This window comes from Coloeus monedula, assembly GCF_965178545.1.
Source record: "Coloeus monedula genome assembly, chromosome: 2".
Lineage (NCBI taxonomy): Eukaryota > Metazoa > Chordata > Aves > Passeriformes > Corvidae > Coloeus > Coloeus monedula.
Genome location: NC_138782.1, coordinates 64,605,453 through 64,627,270, shown reverse-complemented (window position 1 = coordinate 64,627,270; position 21,818 = coordinate 64,605,453). Strand labels below are relative to the sequence as shown.

Here is a 21,818-nt window from a genome sequence, read left to right as displayed (position 1 = left end):
ACTGGTGAACCTTTCAAAATGGGATTAGCTGCAAAAATATGAGTTTGATTAAAGAGAACATTGCTGATGGATACTTCAGTAGAAATATCCCCTAAAATACATTCCTACAGATGTATCACATCTGTAACACAGAATTCTATGTCATTATTAAAAATAGCTCTGTTACCTGATAAGGGCATCTTAAGAAAGGAAATAGTCTAAGAATATCTTTTAGAGGTGCCTTATCGCTGATCATCTTTCTCCGTATTTCTATTGTCACATTCATTCTGTTATCCACTTCTTCCCAGTTCCTCTGAGTTTTCATATATTCTTGATTAAGCCACTTAATATGTAAATCCATTGTACTGCCTTTAAGATGAGCAGATTTCTATCAAGAAATGAAGGACAGAATTGTAACAAATCAGCCTTTTTATCTGATTATTTAGCTTTCTTCACTCGGGTCATTTGATGTGACCTCTGTGGTTTGAGTGTAGTCAAGCTCAGCAGAAAGTGTAGTGTGGTTTCAATTCCAGCACTGTGAACTCACCCTCGTATTCTAATAGATTAAGGTCTGTTTTCACATAAAACTATACCTGTAAGCCAAGTCCCCCAAGCTCAAATTGCATATTTGAGGCTATTCATGAAATTCCTGTTCCTGTGTCTGGTTTGTCTCATTGCGGTTTATTGGAACTGAGTTGTCAGTTTTAAAGAAAACTCAGTGTTCAGCAGTATTAACTCTGTGTTACCAAGAGAAATTGTATCTTCCGCTTACTCATACAGGTCCTAAAAGCAGGACAACTAACTTTCACATTTATGCTACTGGAGTTTGTACTCCCAAGGAGACCAGCTGACCTAAGAAAACTCTTACTGAAAACCATTATTTGAGCATTTTGACTGTTAGAGTTTTCAAAAAGTATTTTTGTACTTGAGGATAGTTAACAACCTTCCTCAAAACTATCATTATTGTCCCTGAGGTAATTCCAAAGCCAGTAATTACCAAGAGGAGGAATGGCTATCCAAAGCAGTACACCAATAGGAGTAGCCTGAGTTTGTGTAGCTTATCCATCAGTGCATGCAGTGAATTTGCTCACTGAAAGAAGCTGAGGGGACATAGAGATGAACAGGTAGTACAGTTACCATCCTCAGGCTGCGTTGCCGCTGGCTTTCCCTGTCAGTATTGTCACTGATGCAGCTGTGGCTACACACAGGGGTGACCTGTGGGTCAATGCAAGAGGGAATTGAGACACTTCAAAATGTTCCCCAGAACATTTCCGACACAGAGCTGTGAAACACACAACATCCCAAACCACTTTGCGGTGCTCTGCATGTGCAATTAAACTTTCCAGTTTAATTAACATCCTTCTTTAAAACCATGCATGTGATATCCCAAGAATGGTTGCACAAGGTACGCAGTGAAAAAAAACTGTCTCCATCCCTCTGCATGCAGGACAGATACCCAATGTGACCCCTGCAGGTACTCTCTGGCCCTTGCTAGGGTTCTGTATTAGCACAGTCGGCACTCTAAGAGAGAATTTTAGTCTTCATTGTGTTACAACAATAATGTTTGTTTCTGACCAGCTTGTGTAGGCATTCCTGGCCTCTTCCTCAGTGCACAGGAGCAGAGGTGGGGGATCAGACAACTCAGTGCCATACCCTCCCTACCTGCCTGGGAAGGGTGCTGGGAAAAAGTATAAATGATGAGTGGATGGTGCTACTTCCTGTGGGTTCTGTCAAGACTTCACTACACTGGGGTTTGTGGACTCCCAAACTTTATATTTAATAGCCTTCAGTATTTATATTTATATAGCCCTTAGTAGATTTTTTTTCTCCTTCAATTACTTCTCCCAGTCACTTTTCCAACTCTCATAAAATCATACCTTCCACAAAATCCTGCTGTAAATTTGGCAGTTTAACTATATGCTGTCAGAGGAAATGCATTTATTTTTCTCCTGCTACCTCTGCCTTCTAATTATCATACTGGATTCAAAACCTCTTCACCATCTCCTTGCCACTGTAGTTTTATAGATATGTCATATTCTGTCCTCAGCCATCTGTTTTCCAGCCGAGACCATCCCAAGCTGTTTAATCATTTCACATATGAAAGCTGGTCCATGCTTTCAGTTATCCTTGTTACTGTCTTTGCATGTTTTCTAATTTCACTGTAGCTTTATGAAATAGGTGCAGTATAACTTAAAGTACTCGTTGAGATATTGGGACACCACATGGGCATAGAGTGGAATAATGCATTGCCTTTTGTTTCTTTCTTAAATAATTCTGTGTAATCAACATTTCTTTTTGAGTGCTGCTTAGCATTGTGCCAAATATCCTTTGGCCTAGTATAAAAATAGCATTTGTGAGTGGTACTAATAAGCTCAGAGCCCATCACTGTAAATGTTAGGACTGGGTTTTCTCCTTGTGCCTTTTTTTCCATCTATCAGAACTGAACTTTATCTGCTGGGTTTTTTTTCCCTGGAGCTCACTAGCATGGGGTCCCTCTCCGATTCCTCAGTCTTTGTCTTTAGTATCCTTGGTAGCATCACAAAATGTAATCCGCCAACTATTCTATTATTCCCACATCATTTAGAAATACACTGAACTACTTAAACTAAGCATTCATAGTCTTTTCCACTGTAAACCCCAACTATTTCTGCCTAGCCTTGTTTGTTCTATCTTTTAACTGCTTATCCATTCAAGGACCTTCCTGTTTATCCCCTCAGATTACATCCTCTAAGAGCTTTTGTAAGGCATGTGCTAAAATCTCTTCTGAATTTAAAGTAAACTATATCAGCTGGATTGCCTGTGTTCTCAGGGTTGTCAAATACTTCAAAGAACTAATGAATTTGTGAAGAATTATGTCTGTTTACTGGAACTTTGTTGATTCCTTCCTAATGTGTTAACCTCTTGGGTTTGCATTATAGTTATTGCCAACTGGGCCGGTGAAGACAGAAGCTTTCTTCGTCCATATGTTCTCTAGCTCTCTCCTGAAACTCTAGAAACTGGCGTCAAATTAGCTACCTCCAAATATCCAGTATCATGTTTCAGGAGACAAATTGTGCATCACAATTAGAAAATTACATGCTTTATCCTTGGACAGGACCAAAAATTTTGCTCAAATACTTGATCTTGGAAATGTGTTACTGGTCATTTTAGTGAATTATTCTGTAACCCCTTCACTGACATGCCAGTCTGAGACAGATGCCCTGATGCTGTCCATGAAGAATGGCCCCAGTAATGTGATCATCTGAACTCATCTACTGAGAATCCTTGCAAAATCTGTCTAATTTTTCTGGTATGGCTTTATATTCTGCCAGCTCTCCTGTACCTAGGGAGTGCACCTTGAGCACTCCTCTCCCTTAGCAGTATCAGGCTTCTTGCTTCTCACCTGGGTGAGAAAGCCTTTATAACCAGTGCAGAAAAGGCAGGAAACCACAAAAAGAATTCTCTGTAAGTCTCTATCAGATCACTCACAGTATCAGTTTTGTTTTGCTACTGGTGTGTCATCTCTGCAAGCTTCCTGCATCAGCCTTTGATGGTTTCTGGTATGTAATTTATATTGGTTACTACTGTGAATACCATCTTATTATTCACACATTCCCAATTGGGTATTCAGCTATTCCTTAACCTGCTAACTTGCCGTAAATTGGACAGACTGTCTCTTGCTTCATGGTGACCACTGCACAGAACCAAGGGTTGGCCCATACTTGTCAATCTCAAGATGCCCATGCTTTCTCACACGCACAGACTTGGGCAGTTTTTGGGGCTTTTTAAGTTACACTATGTTTTTTATGCTGTGCAAGAGCTAGCTTGAAGTCTCTGACTCCAAACAGCTCTTTCACCACTGGTTTTTCCTGTGGGTCTGCTTTCATGCCTCCTGACCATAAAGCAGGAATTTCTTCAGCCAGCTGAGCATGGTGGCTCATTACCTGAGGGCCTCTAACCTTCAGTGTCTTACTTGCAGAGACAAGAAAGCAAAACAACTTGACCCAGTGTGCTGTAACCACAGAAAAATTGTGACCTTTGCACCAGCTTCTCTCCATCCCACTTGTCAAAGCAAACTCTGCTTAATTTGATGGACTTTCTATCTGTCCTTCAGAGCTATTTTAGCTAATGACATTATTAATTAGCTAAAGGAGACCATTTGACATTTTCATCAGTGGCAATGGCATGCTACCAATAGAAGTACAGCAGTAGTATAAGGAAGAATTGCTGTCATACCTATCTATTAGGGGTGAAAATTAGCAATGGAAGGCCAAACTTTGTAGTGTAAATCATCTGTTACCTGGGAGTAACACAAGCAGAAGTCAGTGTTAGAATTTGTTTTCTTGCGGTGTTCATCCTGCTTAGAGCAATCACTATCTATAGTCTTTCCAAATTCTTAGTTTGTGAACAAGTTGGTTTTGAAGGTAAGGGGAAAGGTGAGAGGTGGCTTTCTTTAGGGGGAAATAAGTTATCTCAGTGGGACACCCAGTTGATGGGAGAATGATTCCAAGTGTGGTTTAAAATATTTTATAGTTAACTTTAACATTGCAGGAAGAATCTTGAGTTTGGAAGCTGTTAGTGAACTGGTTTATCAGCCTACCACATGTTTATTTAGGGAGGACTCTACATCCTCTCTACTTCAACCGTCAAAGCAAGAAAGCTAGTTACAGCATGGCAATATTCCAGTAAAATTTGACTTTAAGGTTAAAGCTCAGTTATTTCAATACCATTCAAAAGCAATCCTACCTAGGCCAAAGCCAGGATCTCTTGTCTCAATGTCTGAAGAAGCCACAGCTAACTGTGCAGTATATATGCCAGACAGAACTAAAAAAAATAGCCTCATTAAATGAAGAATCCTTACTTCTCGAGGTCACCCAACTCCTCTGGCCACATTTTCAAATGTGTCACCGGTAAAATCCATTTCAGTTGCAGCAATAAGAATGTTAATTGGTGATATTTAATTATTTTTGTATACAGAATTTTTTCTTATTTAGCAGCCTACAGACTTAGTTTATAACATAAAGGATTTCCTTTCTTTTTAAACAATAAAAACTTGAATTTAAAAAAAAAATTCCTTCTGGAAAAAATGAGAATTTATCTCAATGTCTTTAGATAAGAAGCTGCCTTTTTGTCACAAACTCATGAGAAGAGCAGCGGAACAGAGAAAAAGGCAAAAGGATGCAGAAAGGAAGTTAATATGGTAAGCAGAAGATTCCCAGTACTTGTCTGTCAGAGTAACCTAGCCCTAGCCTCAAGGATGGTCCTGCCAAGGATCCTGCTCATTCTGTTGGATTCACACTCAAAGGGTGACAGCAGTAGGGAGCCCATCCCTTAGTGCCCATGCCTACAAACTCTCTTGACTTCTTGGCATCTCAGGTATCTGTGACTGAAGACACCAAGTCTGGGAGCCACACAGGTTGTGAGGCTCCTTGCCTATGCTCCAGATGCCTTTTGACTGTGACCCCCCACCTGACATTCATGGTTCTATTTGGAACCATATACAAGTAGATTGTGTTAAGATGCTTGCATTAAAGCAAGAAAACATGCAAACATAAAACTACTAGACTCCAAATCCCTAATTCATCCCACCTCATGAAGCAAGAGGATAGTCATTTGATTGGAAATGGATTTCTAAATAAAGGCCCAATTCTTAAATGTCCTTTTGATGGATCTTGATTCTTCCCAAGATACGAGATTGTATTAGCACATTCTTGTAAAAAAGCTCCAGTTAGCAAGGCACTTTTATGAAACGGTGCCACAGCCAAGGCAGTGAAACTGCTACATCAGTTTGCATGTGGAAGGGAGCAACTCTTATGCATGATGTGATCTCCAAGGTCTAAGATTTCAGTTATATGGTTGAAAGCCAGCATCATAAATCGTAAAGGACATAATTGTCAACACCAACGTAACATGACTGCCTAATCACAGGGTGATGAAGGCGCCTCTGATGTGGACAACAGACACCTCTTGTTCTTTACATGGGTTTGCACCAATGCCTGAATGGCAAATGCAGCCTAATGGTTGCTGAGGACAAATATCAAGATCTCTTTTTTGAAGAATGCCAATAGGACCTACTGGCCCCTCAGTCTGAGAGAGGGAATTCGAATAGGAGCAGTGGAGTTAAAGAGATGGATATGAGGACACTACCGCATGCTGTCAGTCTGCTCACTGCCAACCAGTGATCCAGGTTCCTCACCTGGGATGCTCTGGGAATATTTCTTTGAGGCAATTCCTTTGGATGCAGACTAATCTGCTTGCTGGAAAGCAATGTAAAAAACGTGATGGTAAGGAGGATCATCTCCTGGAACAGCAGTGCTGTGCAGACAGGTTCAGTGGCATCAGCACTGAATGGGAGCTCCTTTTACACCATACATTGGGACCAGGATGCTGAGGGGTAGTAGTGTTGGTACAGCCATTTTCTTTTGTTATTATTGCTCTTGTCAGCTCCCAGCAGCTGCTAATAATATTTCCTTTAAAAAACACACTTCAAATTTTCCTTGCCAGATGCCAGTGCACATTCCAAGTCATGTTATTGCTGAGAGCATTGATGCTGCTAAGACTTCTTGATTGTTGAGTCTACCTGCATCAGTTAGCATCAGTGCTCAAGGTACTTGCACAAGAAAGCCTGACAGTAGTTAGGACCCATGTTTGGAATAATCTTTTCCATTAATTGGCTTTTATAACTTCTTCAGAGTGAGAAACAGCTTTCAGTTACTTAAGCGAGAATAATCTGAATCTTCTGTCTTGATTTTTGAATGCTGAAAAGTGGGTCTTGCTATTTTGAACACCTACAGACACAAAGCATCATAAAGGCACAGTGTATAGAACTCTTTTTACCACCACTATTGTAAGGGACAGCCCTTTTTTCTGTGGTGACAATCAGGCTCATTGGAATGACATTTACTGTAATGAGCATGGGGGCGTTTTATATCAGGAGGAGTAATCAAAACAGGCTATGACAATTAGAAAGTGAAGATCTGCTCAAAAAAGCCCCCAAAACACTGGATTTGAAACAAGTATGAATCTGAAAGGCAGGCTATAAACTGCCTTTACACTGGTCATAGCCCATCTTCTCATCCTGGATGGTGGGAGAGGATTGAGAAGGCATCACAACCATGCCCCACCTCTTGAGTCCAAATACTGAACACAGACAGATGAAACAGTATGGACAGGCTGCTTTCGAGCAAAATGAGCATGTAACTATCAGCAGGATCCACACTGACTTGTACTCCAATGAGATGTTTAATTAAAGCAGGCTTTGCTTTAATTACACATAATTACCCTTTTGAACCAGGCAGGCAACTTCAGAGCTAGATTTACATGTCAGTGGTAACCAAAAACTTTCAAAGCCACATAAGTCAGTCTATTTCTGATCACAGAAACTGCTTTCTGATTTCATAAACTGCATAAGCAAAATGAGAGAAATCTGTTTTTCTCTATCAAGGGACAACCTGTACTTGACAATTTCACTCACAGAACAATGAAGACACTGGCTGACATAAATAAGAAGGTGAAGTGCAAGATGTATGTCACAGATCTGTGTTTAAAGCTTTTGCTTTGACTTAAAAGCATTTTAAAATATTAACTAAGCAACACTACACACTCAAAGTTTGATGCATGCACATCAAAGTTTTAGTGGAAAAATCACATTACAACAGCTCAGTACAGCCATTGAATGGTCGTTTATATATGCATGCTCACATTCTGGCTGTGCAAATATTCCAACGCTTGATTTGGAGACCATTAATCTTAGAGGGAAAGGTGCTATCACCCCTGTTTCATCTGTGTATGGCATTCTCAGTATAGATCGCACCTAACGCTGTACCTGCCAATAGTGCCATGAGATTGAGCCAAGAGAATTTCTGCGTCTCATGCACAAGCTGTTCGTCCTCTGAGAATTTTACAGACATTTAGTTCTCTTTTTCCCTTACTGTTGCTTTATTTTTCTCATTGCTCCCTTTTTCTCCAGCCATCACTTTCCAAATCCTATTCTTTCCAGACTCCTGGAAATCTTGTTTCAAGTTTCTGACTCTTGCAGTGGCATAAGGTCATTGACAAACACGATGTTAGTTATCACCTCGAAGAAAGGCATATCCCTAGGGTATGTCTAACTTGCCAAATTTACCTAATCTGAGGTAAAAGAGACTGTCTCATGGGGTAGACCTCACTCAATCCTGATTCCTCCTTTCATCAGGAAAGACAATTTCCAGATACAATCAACAGGGTAAATTTCACCATTCTTGTACTGCATGATACCACTGAAGCAAGAATATATGGTGTTCCTCCTGGGCCAGGGGTCTTCTCTGCTTTTTCATCCTCTTGGCACAGGATTTGCACATTCACCAATTTCAAGTGTCCTGCTTATCTACCCTATACAGGAATAATATCAATAGATGTCCAACTTAGTGAGTTAAAATTTCTGCAGAATTCTTTCTCTTCTCCCAGCCTAAGTACTAATCAAAACATTTCTTGTGTCTATCCCCTTGACACAGAAAGAAGATGGCCTGCTGGTGCCCCCTTTATAAATAGTTTTCATTATGTTATTCCCAGCTCTGCTGGGTGTGGCAAATACTCCCATTTATCTGCAGACATCTACCACTATCTTAGTTGACATCTTGTCAGAGCCTATCCTTCATTTTCACACCTAACTCCAAATTTATTTATGTGACAGCTTCAGAGAAACCCTGATGACCTCACAAACAAGCTGTCACAGGATGTAAGAAATAAGAGGCTCTAAGAGAGGGACTGTACTCTCTTTCCATTTTTATTTAAGATCAAGAACTACTAGCAGTCTTCTAGCCGATTATATTCCCTTACAGTTCAGGTAGCTTAAGATACCCTTAGGTAGTCCCTTTGCGGAGATATTTTCTTACTTAATGTCTGGGATGGATGGAAGGAGCTTAATCCAGCTGCATAGATATAGCTATTTAGTGGCTATAAGGGTATCTCAGAAGCCTCTGGAAGTAGCAGAATATGATACAGGACCTATGGGAAACACATGCCTGAATTGGCAGGTGGAGCCATGCAGGATATCTGTGGGTTTTTTCATTTCTGTATTCAGCTAACTGAAATGATTGTGAAGTCACACATTCTATGAACAGCACTGCTCAAGACTGACAAGCTTTCCAAGCTTAAAGTTCTGAAAGGGACAATTTGCTCTTCGGTCACTACCCCTGGGAAGACTAAGACAGTGTTTGAGCCACAAGCTCTCAAGGTATGCAAGCCAGTCGTCAGCTCTAACCCTATTTCGCTCTCCATCACCTTTTGCCTTCTGACAATCCTTTGGCCAAGGACCAGGAAGGTCCTTTCTTTCTTTTCCTTCTGGCTCCCCCAAGTCTAGGGCCCTTCCTATTACAACTGGTAGGAGGTGGTTTCTCTCATAGCCTGAAGGACCATAAACCAAACATGTCCTTAGGGCAGAGAAAGGGGATTTTGATGCTAAAAAAATAATAAAGAGATTGGTCAGAATAAGCCATTGGATGGCTGGTTTAGCAGTAATCCCATCCTGGCTACAGAGGGGAAACTGGCTTGCTTTTCTTACAAAGTACCTTCCATTTGCAGCAGATGAAGGTCGTTATCATTACAAAGCACTCTCCTCTGGATTACTGCATCTCTGGCATATTTGCCTGACTGTGGAAAATGACTGAGGAGGATTCTCACATCATAGCCATAAAATTTGTTGTTTATGGAGGCTTTCCTGATAAAATTCTGAATATCCCTCAGACACAGAGGCTCAAATTTATGTCTGTCAGGCACAGTCCAAGCTTCTTTCCCTGGTGGTGCAACCTGATGGATATTTGTAGGGAGCATCATTTAAATAAAAATCTCCTTTAGTGACAAATACCTCCAGCATGGGTTTATGTACTTACTTACCATCATCCTACTGCCCTTCACTTGCTCAAGACCTTTCACGTAATGCTAGTCACTAGAAAAAGAGTAGCTACTCTTCAATCTTGTTTGAATATAATGCTCTGCAAAGAGGAACACATCAGCAGATGTTTTAAAGAAACTGGAGGAGAAAGACAGATGTTACACCTAGAAGCAATGCCCTGCATGGGAGGCCAAGTATGCTCGAGCTGCTTTTGAAGGAGGAATGCCTGCTTGGAAGATAATGGGTCCTGTGCAGACCAAGGGGCAGACATCATCTGGCTCAAAACATCACAGGAAGCTTGTCCTGCTAAGCAGCTGGATTTTCACATGAAGAAGTAAAAAGATTGGTTAAGGGTTTTATTAGTAGTAATAACTTTATTATTCTTTTCGTATGAAAATAAATGCCAGGTATAACAGTGAGACACTTCCTATCAGTGAATAATCTTATTATCAGTTTCATACAATTGACAATTCAAGACTATACTGACATAAAGCACACATGACAGAGTTACAGCTTATGACTGCTCAGAAACTAAAGCTCGATATAGAAGTCAGCTGTGTGACTGCTAAGTAGGTCATCTGCTGGGAACAGATGTGCTCTCTCATCTGCATAGCTCTGCCAGTCAGCTTTGACCTGTAATGCCCTAAATGTCCTACTCTGCCTATCTAAAGCAGAGTGTGGTGGCCCAAAGGGGCTAGGAATCCTTCATTAACTATTCTCCAAAGGTGTCCTTAACCTGGAATTCATTTCCCCCCATTTTACCTTAATTAATTCTGATGTGTTGGCTTCTAGTTCACCCAAGGCTGATTCATTCTTCCAGTCTTAGAAAAGGGATGAAGACAAGGGGATCTGGCTAATGGTAATTTGAATATCATTTGGGTTTCCCTGTGGTATTGGCTTCTAGATCAAATATTTATTTTTTGAGACTAAAACACTTTGTTTAACAGTTTGTATTTTCATAGAGCAATTAGTGCCAAGGATTGGCAGGAAAGTGCCATTATGTGTGTTTCTAAATAAAAAGAATGAAAAAACCCACACTGCTTTTGTTAAAAATAATATTAAACATTTTGCTCAGTTTTGCACATATGTAGTGACATAATTTAGGATCTCAGAGTCAGACATCACTGCTTTCAATGTAGAAACACATTTAAAACTAAGGAAGTTATGATTCCCTCAGTTTTATGGAACTCATTCTTAAGCCTTAATAGGGCACACAAGTGTTGATTCTTGCATTTATATTTGTATTTTATATATATATGTTCAGGATACAGGGAAAATGAGAGAAGGAAAGGAAAAGCTCTTTAGGGATACTCAGCATCCTCTCACCTCCTTTAAGTTTAACCCTTAATTTGCTTATGACCTAAAAAGGTCTAGGCCTTCAGAAGAGATGTAACACTCTTCCTCAATTTCTAAAGCAAACAAGGGTGACCAGTGATAGCCTCGGGCAAAGCAGTTAAAGAGAGTGGTGATTCCTGGTCTGCACAGCACAGTTTGGTTACACCCTCTCTACAGATAAATTAAGTTTACCATGCAGTTCCTACAGGATCACTCCAAAGCCCTTCTCAGCGAGCCCGTAAGACAGAAAAGATCCACGTGTGTCCTTTCCAAGCTTTAGCAGATAAAGGATGGCTAACTCTTAACATGAACACAAAACCAGGAGCCTATAATTCCATCTTTACTGGGTGCAAGACTGTTTATTGTTTTGCACCCAAGCTACAGGTTTCTTACTTCACACATCCTGCAAACCCTTCAACTAAAGCAGGAAAGAAGGGAAGTGTTTATTCCTGAACACATTAACCCAAAGGAAACAAACAGAAATTACTGAAATTTCTAAAAACCAGACCAAACATGTATTTGCATTTTGTACAGGAGACTACAGCTACCTTCAAACACAAGGGCAATATATGCAGAAATGCATCCAATAAACCACTCTTGCTTCCCTAAATACAGGGCCTGGTAAACAGCAGGATGGACATGGACGAACAAAAGATAAATATCTACTTCCATATCTTCTTTATCACATTCTTACAATTGTTTAAATTTTACCGTGTTTTAATTGCAGCACGAAGTGCAGTGGACCACTGGCAGAGCATAGCTGGAACCTTAGTGTATTTATGAAAGTGTCTAAATTAATTAGTGTGCTTCAGACACTTACTAGACAGTGATAACTCTCTGAATTCTCCAATTAAAGCAATACATAGCAACTGTATGCATAGATTTGTAAGCATTCCAGTGTATATCACACATCAACACAAACAGATTTTACATAACAAAGTGCAAGGTGAGAGGAGGATACGGACATTTGTTGCCAGCTCAAATACCTCTTTGCATTCTTATTTATACAGAGACTTCAGCTAGTAGACATAAGCCTCTGTTGTTTTTCACTCTAATTGGAGGCATATAACTAAGAGCAGAATAGAAATACTGCATTTAAAAAAACAGACCGTATTTTCTGTCCAATTTACAAAAATTCTAAATGACAACAAACGTGCAAGGCATCCAGTATCAGGCTTAGCTCTATTGTTGATACCTAGTTTTCCAGAAATGAAAAAAAGTCAAGGGTCTGGCCATATGACAAGCTCTATACAAAATGAGTTTGAATAGGATGAGATCAGTTGTCCCCTTTACTGCCTGATGGCCTTACAATCAAGAGAGAAGCTGAAAGACTGAACTCAGTCAAGCACCAAAAATCTTACCTCTACCTGCCCCTGGACATCATCGAGTTTATTTTCAGCAAACGAAGATTTTCTGGTCTGTCCTCTCCTGTGGCCAAACTTGTATTTGTTCCTCAGGACTTGCTCATCATCTTCAATGGGTCTCCGCACGTATTTGAAACGATCTTTAAGGGCCCGTTTCCACAGCAGCTACATGGGGGGAGGGGGCGGAAATAGCTGTCATTACAAGTATCTTTCAAGAATTTGCCCCATCCTAAAGCAGGTCACTTTGTTTTATCTAACTCTACAAAAGTGTTTGCCATTAAGCAGAAAAAGACTCATAGGGCGGCACCACCGGTGGCTTCAGGATGGAAGGAAACAAAAGCACCTGTGGTAAATGGCTCTATGGCAACCAACGGCTGGGCTAATGGCACTGCTGTGGCTTGATGAGGATAGCAGGAATTGAATCTAAGGGTTAGATCTATACAAGGCTGCCAGAGAAACTGTAGTGTTTTCCCTTTCTCAGCTCTTGCTTTATGCTCCATTCATGACATCGAGTTGTGAAACTACATAGTGAAGCAGATCAGCTCACAGATGCCAGAGAAACTGTGCTGTGGGGTTTTGGGGGATTTTTTTTGGTGGTTTGTTTTTGGGTTTTTTTTAGTTTAGTGTCTTATTTTTCCTTTGCCTCTGGCAGTATCTGACTGGTTGCACAGCTGTATGATTATTGTATTTAACAGAAAGGAGTGGGAAAGACACAGCCTGGTACTACCTTTTGCTGGGAGCCTACAGTTATACTGGGATCAAGTATATTTTTAAACTGAACTCAAAACTGCTGAACTAAGAGGATCATTTAAATAGGTCCTAGCGTTTGTAAGACACCCCAAGGTATGTAAAGTGGAACTTAAAAGCATTTCTGCGCAGTTCCTATTTAATGCAGCCATTCATCACTCCTTGGCAGTCAAAGACAGAGCTTACGTGGTCCCACTGCTTTTGTCACCCTTGTGTATTTCTTTATTCAGTTATTGAAAAGTCACTTCTGAAAATTGTATGGACAGCAACTTCCTCATGCATCCTTAAGGACCAGTGGCCATTTACGTGTGGCCCAAAGCTGGATGTCCCATGGCAGGAGCTAGCCTTGCCTTGCCATTGACACCCTGGGAAGCAATTTCTAAGCAAAGGCTGTTAAACACATCTGGAGGCACAACCTACAGTTTTGAGTAGTTTTGTCATTCCTCAAAATCATTTGCTTATTCCAGTTATTGAGGGGTATTCAACAGTCAGAGGGAACAAAAATTAAACAGAAAAGTGACTGTAAATGACAGGACATGAAAAGAGAGATTCAAATATCTGTTACTTAATTTTCAAAATTGAAGCCAATACTATACTCAAGCCTGTACCCACTGACATGCTAAAGCACAAAATAAACAGAATGATTGCCCTAAATTTCTTACCAAAATGGTGTCATTTCTTAGTCAAGATCAAATTATTTGAAAGGCTAATTTTGGTGTAAACCAGAATTCAGTAGAAGTAGATTAAGTAGTACAGTATCTCTCTTTGCAGTGAGTCTGACATTCCTACCTTTCTCACCCACAGGATACAGATGAGGCGATCTCTTAAGAGATGGTGGTGAAGTCAGTGTGACCTCGCATTTCTCCTGCTGAGCTTATTGTTCCCACCTCCCCAGGTTCTAGCTGACCTACAGGCCCTCAATCCTAAAAGCAAGACCTCTACTAATGGCAAAAAATTACAGTGGAAGAGCTATGAGAACACAATCCCTGTGGTGTCTATTTCAGCTCTTCTTGAGCACCCTGGGGCCCACCAGGGCAGGAGTGCCCTTCCCAGGGGGACACTCCCTGCCACCCACCTCTGTGCCCTTACTGAAGCATCCTCTCACTGCCAGTCACAGTTGAACATCCAAGAACTGGAAAGAAAACAAGCCCATCTGCATTTCTAAAATGCAAACTTCAGGCTTAGGGTTCTGCCAGAACAGAAGTCACATCACCAACCTAAAGATAATGACAAAAATAGAGTACAACCAGTCTTCTCACAACACATAGTCACAGCCTCAATGTGAGTATTACACCTCAGCACCATTTTCAGAAGTAGAGACTACATGCCTTGAAAATCCCACTTGTTCACCTGAACCATTAAGGTCCCAAAGTACATTTACAGTTCTGGCCTTACACATTTTGATGCAAATACCCCATCTTCATATGCCTAGCAAAATTTATGCCTAACTTGCTATTTTAAGGCTGCTAAGAAAGAAGCAAACAAAAACCTTAGTTTAATGCTTCTCTGAAGTGTTTAACAGATGTTATAATATTTTGAAACATGATCATCCCGGAATATATTAGCAGATGACAATTTAAGCATCCCTGTAGTTGAGCTGCACACAGTTTCCTTCTTTTGAAAATCTTTATTTAGCTAGAAGATATTTTTGCTTATTCTTTCACATGAAAGAATATGCTGACACCTATACAAGGCTTTAAATATCCCTCAAAGTTCCTAACTATCAGCTGTTTCATCTTCCAGTCCCCCAATAAATTAAGAATTTTAACTAAACCTATTTCTGTAATAGGATTGGCATAAAATTAGCCAAGTCCCTTCTCACATACCTATTTCCAGAATGAGACTGCAAGCACATGTGGTTTCCCTAGTGAGTAATGCATCCTCTAAAAAGAATGCTTTTGTTACCATTTTTGAACCAACAACTTTATTTTCTGTGAATTTCCCTGCCCTTCCCCGCTTCCCCTGAACACCATCCCAGGAAGGTTTACCTTCCTGGTAAAGGAGTAGAAGGATTAGCCTGTGTCTATCTGACATAGGAGGGAAAGGATTACATGCAGATTAAAAGCAGTAATTTACTAGCAAATAATCATCTTGTGTGCAGCAGTTACATGAATCGAGCATGTCAGCACTGGCATGCTGGGTTTCACAGGCACCACAGCACCGCTTGGCAGCCACCAGCTCAAGGCAGCTGCTTATGCAAAGCCCACTGGCAAGTGGCATGGATGAGAGACCCCTCTCTCTTCCTTCCTCATGTCATGTTTTCTTGAAATCATATGATTTTCAAAAGGTTGGGTGAAATGAAATGGAATAAGAGAAATGATTCTTTCCAAATTGTTGGGTTTAAGCCTTGTAAAATGAGATAGAATACCTTGCAAGTCGTCAAGAAACAGTATCATGCCAATTTGCTTTTGACTGCTGTGTCTATGACCTTGGCTTTTTCTATATAAACTGTTTATCCATAACTTAAAAATGTTGTATTGGTTACAATATACATCACAAATCTAATAAGCTATTTCATGTTTAAATCAATATTTTTATTTTTTTAAACATCATATGTTAGTTTAGGATAGCATTGTTTTGTAAGTAGAAGGAAATACCAGGGGAAAATTTACTTAGGTAGTCACTTTAAAGCACTCTTACCAAAAGTTAATCTTGGAATTAATTTAATTCCAGGTACTCCACAGACTTTTAAATTAGTTTTACTATTTGTAGAAAATTATTTTTTAAATTATTATTTGTAATTCCAGATAATTCTTAATCCCTGCTTCTAGACTGACCTCATAAATAACATTCTTTTAAAATTTGTAGTACATAAGTGGCTTATTTATGAAGGGGCTTATTCATGACTTTATTGTAAATGAATTTATTTAGGATCATAATAATTGTCCTGAGTATGTTGTATTGGCTAACCTTTGAAAAAGGGCTGATGGAACAGAAGCATATTTTTTTCAATACCGCAAAATTAAATGGGAAAATTTTTAACCGACAAAACAGAATTGTGAATAATCTACCAAAAATCAAATTTTGTTTGAAACCACAAACTTTTAATGACCTCTCATTGCAAGAGTATGAGATTGAAAATACTAGACTATCTTTCTACATAACACACACATTGTCTAAATTATTTGTTTGAAATAATTTGGAGAAGTAAATAAATGTCCAGTATTTTGGAAACAAACCCCACAAATAAACCAAAAAATTTGAAAGTTTTGCTAGTAATTTTTTTCCTGTCATGAAAATACTGGTGTTAATTTAGGTGCTCTTATGTTTGGTTTTTGTTGTTGTTCCTCTATGTTTGCCAGAAGATCTTTCCCTTTTCCAGTTGTTCATTTCATTTCTGCAAAAATGTTGCAACAGAAGTGCTGACATTTACAGTTCAAAGTTTCTCCATCCATGATGAAGAACATCAGGTTCTTTACATTCTTGTTTTCTGTGCTTGGCCAGAAGAAAATTCTGTTAATTCTGGAATTCCAGAATCTCTCATGGGAGGAGTTTTTCCTTTTCTCATCCAGGAAGCCCAGCTGCCTGCCCCTTCCCAGCCACACCACACAGACATGTGCACTGGCCAGGGAAGAACCCAGAACAGTTTCTGCTGCACCCTTCCAGCAGCCAACACACATCCATTTCTGGTGAAGGGCTCTAAACTGCAAGGCTTGTGAGTTAAAATCACACCACCAACAGACCTTCTCAGGACATCTCTCTAAGAACTACTGCAGCCTTCTGCAGAGCCCAGCAGATGCTGTGGCTGCTCTTCCACCCCAAAGGGTAAGAAACTGCTTTCCTTTTAAGAATAACTTTAGAGTTAAAATGAATCTAGGAACTGAGACATAGCACAGCAATAAATAATGAGCAGTAAATGAATGTCATTTACAATACTGTGGTATAGAGCATTTTACATGGCAGAAAGAAAAGTACTCAATGGCAGAAGTGAGCTCCAGCGCACCAGAGGGAACGCAAAACTTGGTACTCCAAACTCTTCTCAGCCCTTTTGGTTTATAAAATGCATGCAATAATTTATTTTTCCTGCAACTTTGACAAGAAATTAAAAGTTCAAAAATTGGAAACAGGCTTGTTGTTATTCTAAAAAGACCCCAATAACTTTATTACACTACCACTAGAGGAAACCATTATTGTCAGAGGCCAGCCCAGTTGAATTGCCATGTTTGGAGTGTCCCATCCTTCAGCCTTACAAGACATGAAAAGGAGGTGGCTTTCTATCAGACACTGACATCTGTGCACAGCTGGCCACCTGAGGCTCTCTCTGGAGTCCACAGAGATACAAGAACTTACAGTGTGCTATTCCTCTCTTCCCAATGTACACACCAAAACCACATTATATGAACTGCCTCCCCAGAAGTTTATATACAAATGCCATTTAACAAGGAATGTAACTAGCATTTTTGATTAAAATACTACTCTCATGTTAGTTTTCCTTTTCTACATTTACCTATCATTCCCGCTTACCTCTGAACTTTACTGACAGTAGATTTCTTGAATACTTTCAATGTACTATTTAAAAAACTGTAATAATAACAACAATTATTTAATTACTATAGATAAACAACTTTAAGGTATTCAAAATATCTCAGTAATCAATATTTTACATCTTACATTTAATAATATTATCAGGAACAGCAAGCAGAAATTATAGTCCCTTGATAGTCAAAGAGAGTTTAAAAAGGAAAGCCTACAAAAATTTTGCTTTTTTGACCTGCTGAAGATCCTTTCTGAGAAAAAAAAAGAAAGAATGCTTGTTGTCAATTTTTTTTTTGCTGTTAGTTTGCTTCTTAATTGTATATGAATTCAATTTTACTGCAAGTCTTGTGATAAGTAGCTATGCATATGTTGTAGGGTTTGTTTTAAGCTACAGCTGTTGTAACACACAACTGTCTCAGATCAAGAAAAAAAAAGTATTTATAGCATTTCTGATCATGAAGGAAGAACAGAATGTCTAACAGTAGGGCAAATAAAAATAGTAATTCATTCTCATGCCCTCCTCTAAACTTAAGTATGCAGGCATACACCTTTAGTGCCATTTTTCCTGTCTCAACCCAGGCAATGGAGAGGGGCTGGCTCAGAAAGTGTTAGACTAGCAATACTGGGAACTGCTAATTCCAGCTTTCTTTCTTACTTATTGCGGTTATTGCCAGATGTGCTTTCTAGTACGCCTGAGGGAAAGATCAAAAGATAACGAACAACCAATCTGAAACCTCTGCCCCATCACATAACTTCTGCCAGCACCAATTCTGCATCCATCTGGCTAATAATGACCATTTCCCAAAGAACAGAGTTATAATAGTTTCACCCAGTCTATGGTCCTACTGCAACTAAAGCCCTTTGAAAACCTACCATAAGAACCCCTGTTTAAAATCAGTTTTAAAAAATTAAAGGTTTTAAAATTGTCTTCGGACCAAGCTGAATATCATTCCAGCTCCTCCTCCTAAAGGAAGCTAGGTGAAGCCATAGCATTACTCAGGATCATGCCCAAGGACCACAACTGGGGTATTCAGAGAGGTATCCTGATTAAAATGAGGATAGACTGTTTCTCTCTGGTCCTTTTGCTCTCTCTCTTCTCTTTGAGATGTGTTTGTTTTCCGTAGTCCCTTCCCTTCAACAATGCCTGGGCTCAGGGGAGAACTAGAATAGTTAGCCCTTAAGACTCAATTTTTTTTTTATTCCCAAAATTATTTTGCTTTCTAGAGTAATGGCATGTGAGATATATATTTATGTTCAAAGCTAACAGTCCCCACTGAGGCTCACAAGCTTTTACAAGATGCTATAAAAGTATCACGTGATAAAGCAATGATGTGAAGTGAAAAGGTGACCACTGTCCTCTGAGACCACAGACAGATATTCTGGGTCACAAGCGAAAAAAATGTGGTTCAAATTTAAATCATCTCCTTCCACTGCCTTCTGTTATCCTCCCCACTGATACTCAAAAAATTCTTTTAAATTTTTTTTTTTTTAATTAGACCTAGATTCCTTAAACCACTACTATTATTGCATGTTGCAGTTTCATATCTAACACACCAATGTTCATAATACATTGCAAGAGCATCAGTCATGTTAGTCCTCATATAATTTTCTAAAGAGCTGGCTTCTTTGTTTTTAAAAACAGAAATAAATCAGATTTAACTTTATCCCTGGGCAGAAATCAGTCCAGAAAGAAAATGTAGCTGACAAGCAGCCAGGGACTTCATGTACAGGCCTGCATGATCTCATGGTAGTTTTGAGGTATGGCTATACCTGGGTTAATCTTTAATTGACATAATGAAATAAGAATGTGATTTGCCAAACACAGCCACGTGTGTGTGCTCCAAATAGAGGCAGCATATAAGAAATTGATATTGATTTCCTCTGAACAAGATTATTTTCTTGTGATTGATTGTGTGGAAAAAGACCACAATACTTACAAAGCCATTCCCATCTTCATCAAGGAATGGGTATGCCTGGAGCAGAGCATTGACAACAATGTTATATTGCTGACTGTTCGGATACCTGTGCAAACAAGATGGAGATGTAAAAGAAATATTTGGTTTTCTAGACAGTATTAAACACTGGAGTCTGTTCTGATCTACATTAAACTGACTATTTCTCAGGCAATCAATTGCCTTCCAAATAACAGAGGGCACAGCTTAAAGGCTTGCATGAAATCTTTCTATTGGTTTCAGTCGGTTTCAGTCCCTTAGCCTCTTTTATTTAAGCAAATATATCAAAGAGAATGGCTTTACATCCATTTGAAAATTTATGTCTGCAGACAACAGGTAACCCCCCCAAATAAATTTAATGGTGTTTACTTACAACGATCCTTCTAGGTATTTGGTCATGTCTGCTTGTAAAAATTCAATAATCCTTATTCTCATACTGTGATCAGGGCATTTTTTTTCTGCTAATATGCACTTGACATCATAAGGGAAGTCTGGCAAAGCATACGAACTTGTCCACTGCAATGTCTTGTATCTTGCAAAAAATAATTTCAGATTTTTTCTGTAAAAGAGAAGATTATATTGTCACAATCACATCTTTCTTCTATGGAAATGCAGGCAGGAGGGAAAGAGAAATACATGGAAAAACTCAACACAAGGGAAAGTTATTGCTATAGAAATTCAAGACCTGCTGTCTTTGTTTCGGCATACAAAGAATACATACAAAAGCAGCAATCAATACATATAGTTAAAAACTAGATGTCAAAAGTGAAATGTTTTAACCAGCAGACAGTAGGAGGTGGTTTCTGACAGAAAGCAGAGCAGAACTCACTGGGGGCTTGCTACTGTTGCAAAATATCTTTTTCTGTCTTCATTTATAATATGTTTCCTACTCCAGTAAAACAGCTTAATTGAATAAAATATTATACATGACATTAGTTAAGGCTGTCCTTCCACAGGGGAAGGCAAGAAAGGGATGAAGGCAATTATCATCAGCACACGTCTCGAAACAAAACAGACACAGCCCAGCAGCTCTTCACAAGAACACCATGACCACTGTTTACAGATGTCACACCCCAGCTGGGGTGAGCCTGAGGCAGGTTATCACTGCTGGCTGCCCCAACCCTAATTCTGAAAGAACACAGGGAAAAGTAGGTCCCAATAGCCAGTTACAGTCTCAATATCTTCTTGAGTAGGTAGGCCTATAACTCTCAACCTTTCTGACCTGGTTATGCTGCCACACCACCTTGGCACCTTTTAATGTAGATTGCAGGCTATCAATCCCTCTACATCCATCATATAACTGCACCAACCCCAGCCCTACCACAAATTGCGATGCAGTGCTGAGCAAAAAATATTGGGGTACTGTCATCTGCTCCTAACAGTAGTAGAAGTACTCACAGCACTAACATTTCCCCATGCAAAACAGGCACAAAATGGTCAGGGCTACTGTCTTTCCAAGCTCACCAGATTTCATGGGACACAGACAGTTAACAGTAGATGCAAAGTGCAGTGAACTTTTCTTAGTACCTGCAGCCCCAAAAGAAGGAAAAGTTGTGCAAGAAAAGGCAACATATCCACATAGACACATTCATGTCATTTTTGGTGATAAATTAATACACAAATAGGAAAATAAAACCAATCTTAAATTCTGAAATCACTTGGAAATCCCTCCTATGCAAACAAAGTGCAGATGTTCAATGTGGCATCAGTGAGCAGCTCCCCAGCCTTTAAGTTTGCATCCTGTACTTTCACCAGCTTTACCGATGGAAATAACGTAACACACAGGCTGCAAGTTACTGCATACTGTTTTCAACAAGCTACCACTTAAACTAGCTCAAAAGTGGACTTAAGTTTAAAATTCACAGTACTTTGTATCTGAGCAGCACTGAAATTCCTTTTGTTGGTAATACAAGTGAAGCTGAAAAGCCGTTTCAAAAAGCAGCAAGGTTTAGCAGGTTCCAATTGGGCACACTGGACTACACTCAGTCACCTGAGAAAATAAAATTTCTTGCAGTTGGAATGGCTAATAACCAGGGAACTGTGGCAACTCTCCCATTCACCAGTCCCTTCACATCTGCCACTGCAACAAAAATACTCCAAATTTCATTTATCTTC

The 21,818-nt window shown here is 39.5% G+C and overlaps 1 protein-coding gene across 1 annotated transcript in view; it reads right to left on the bottom strand.

Moving 5' to 3' along the window:
• SAMD3 (sterile alpha motif domain containing 3) overlaps window positions 1-21,818 on the bottom strand; it is a gene marked incomplete at both ends in the record, with an annotated part of 35,902 nt that overhangs the window by 2,652 nt on the left and 11,432 nt on the right. The window contains 4 exon segments of the mRNA XM_082302781.1: window positions 167-367; window positions 12,526-12,693; window positions 19,689-19,773; window positions 20,077-20,262. Of these exon segments, the coding sequence (XP_082158907.1) occupies window positions 167-367; window positions 12,526-12,693; window positions 19,689-19,773; window positions 20,077-20,262 (640 nt within the window).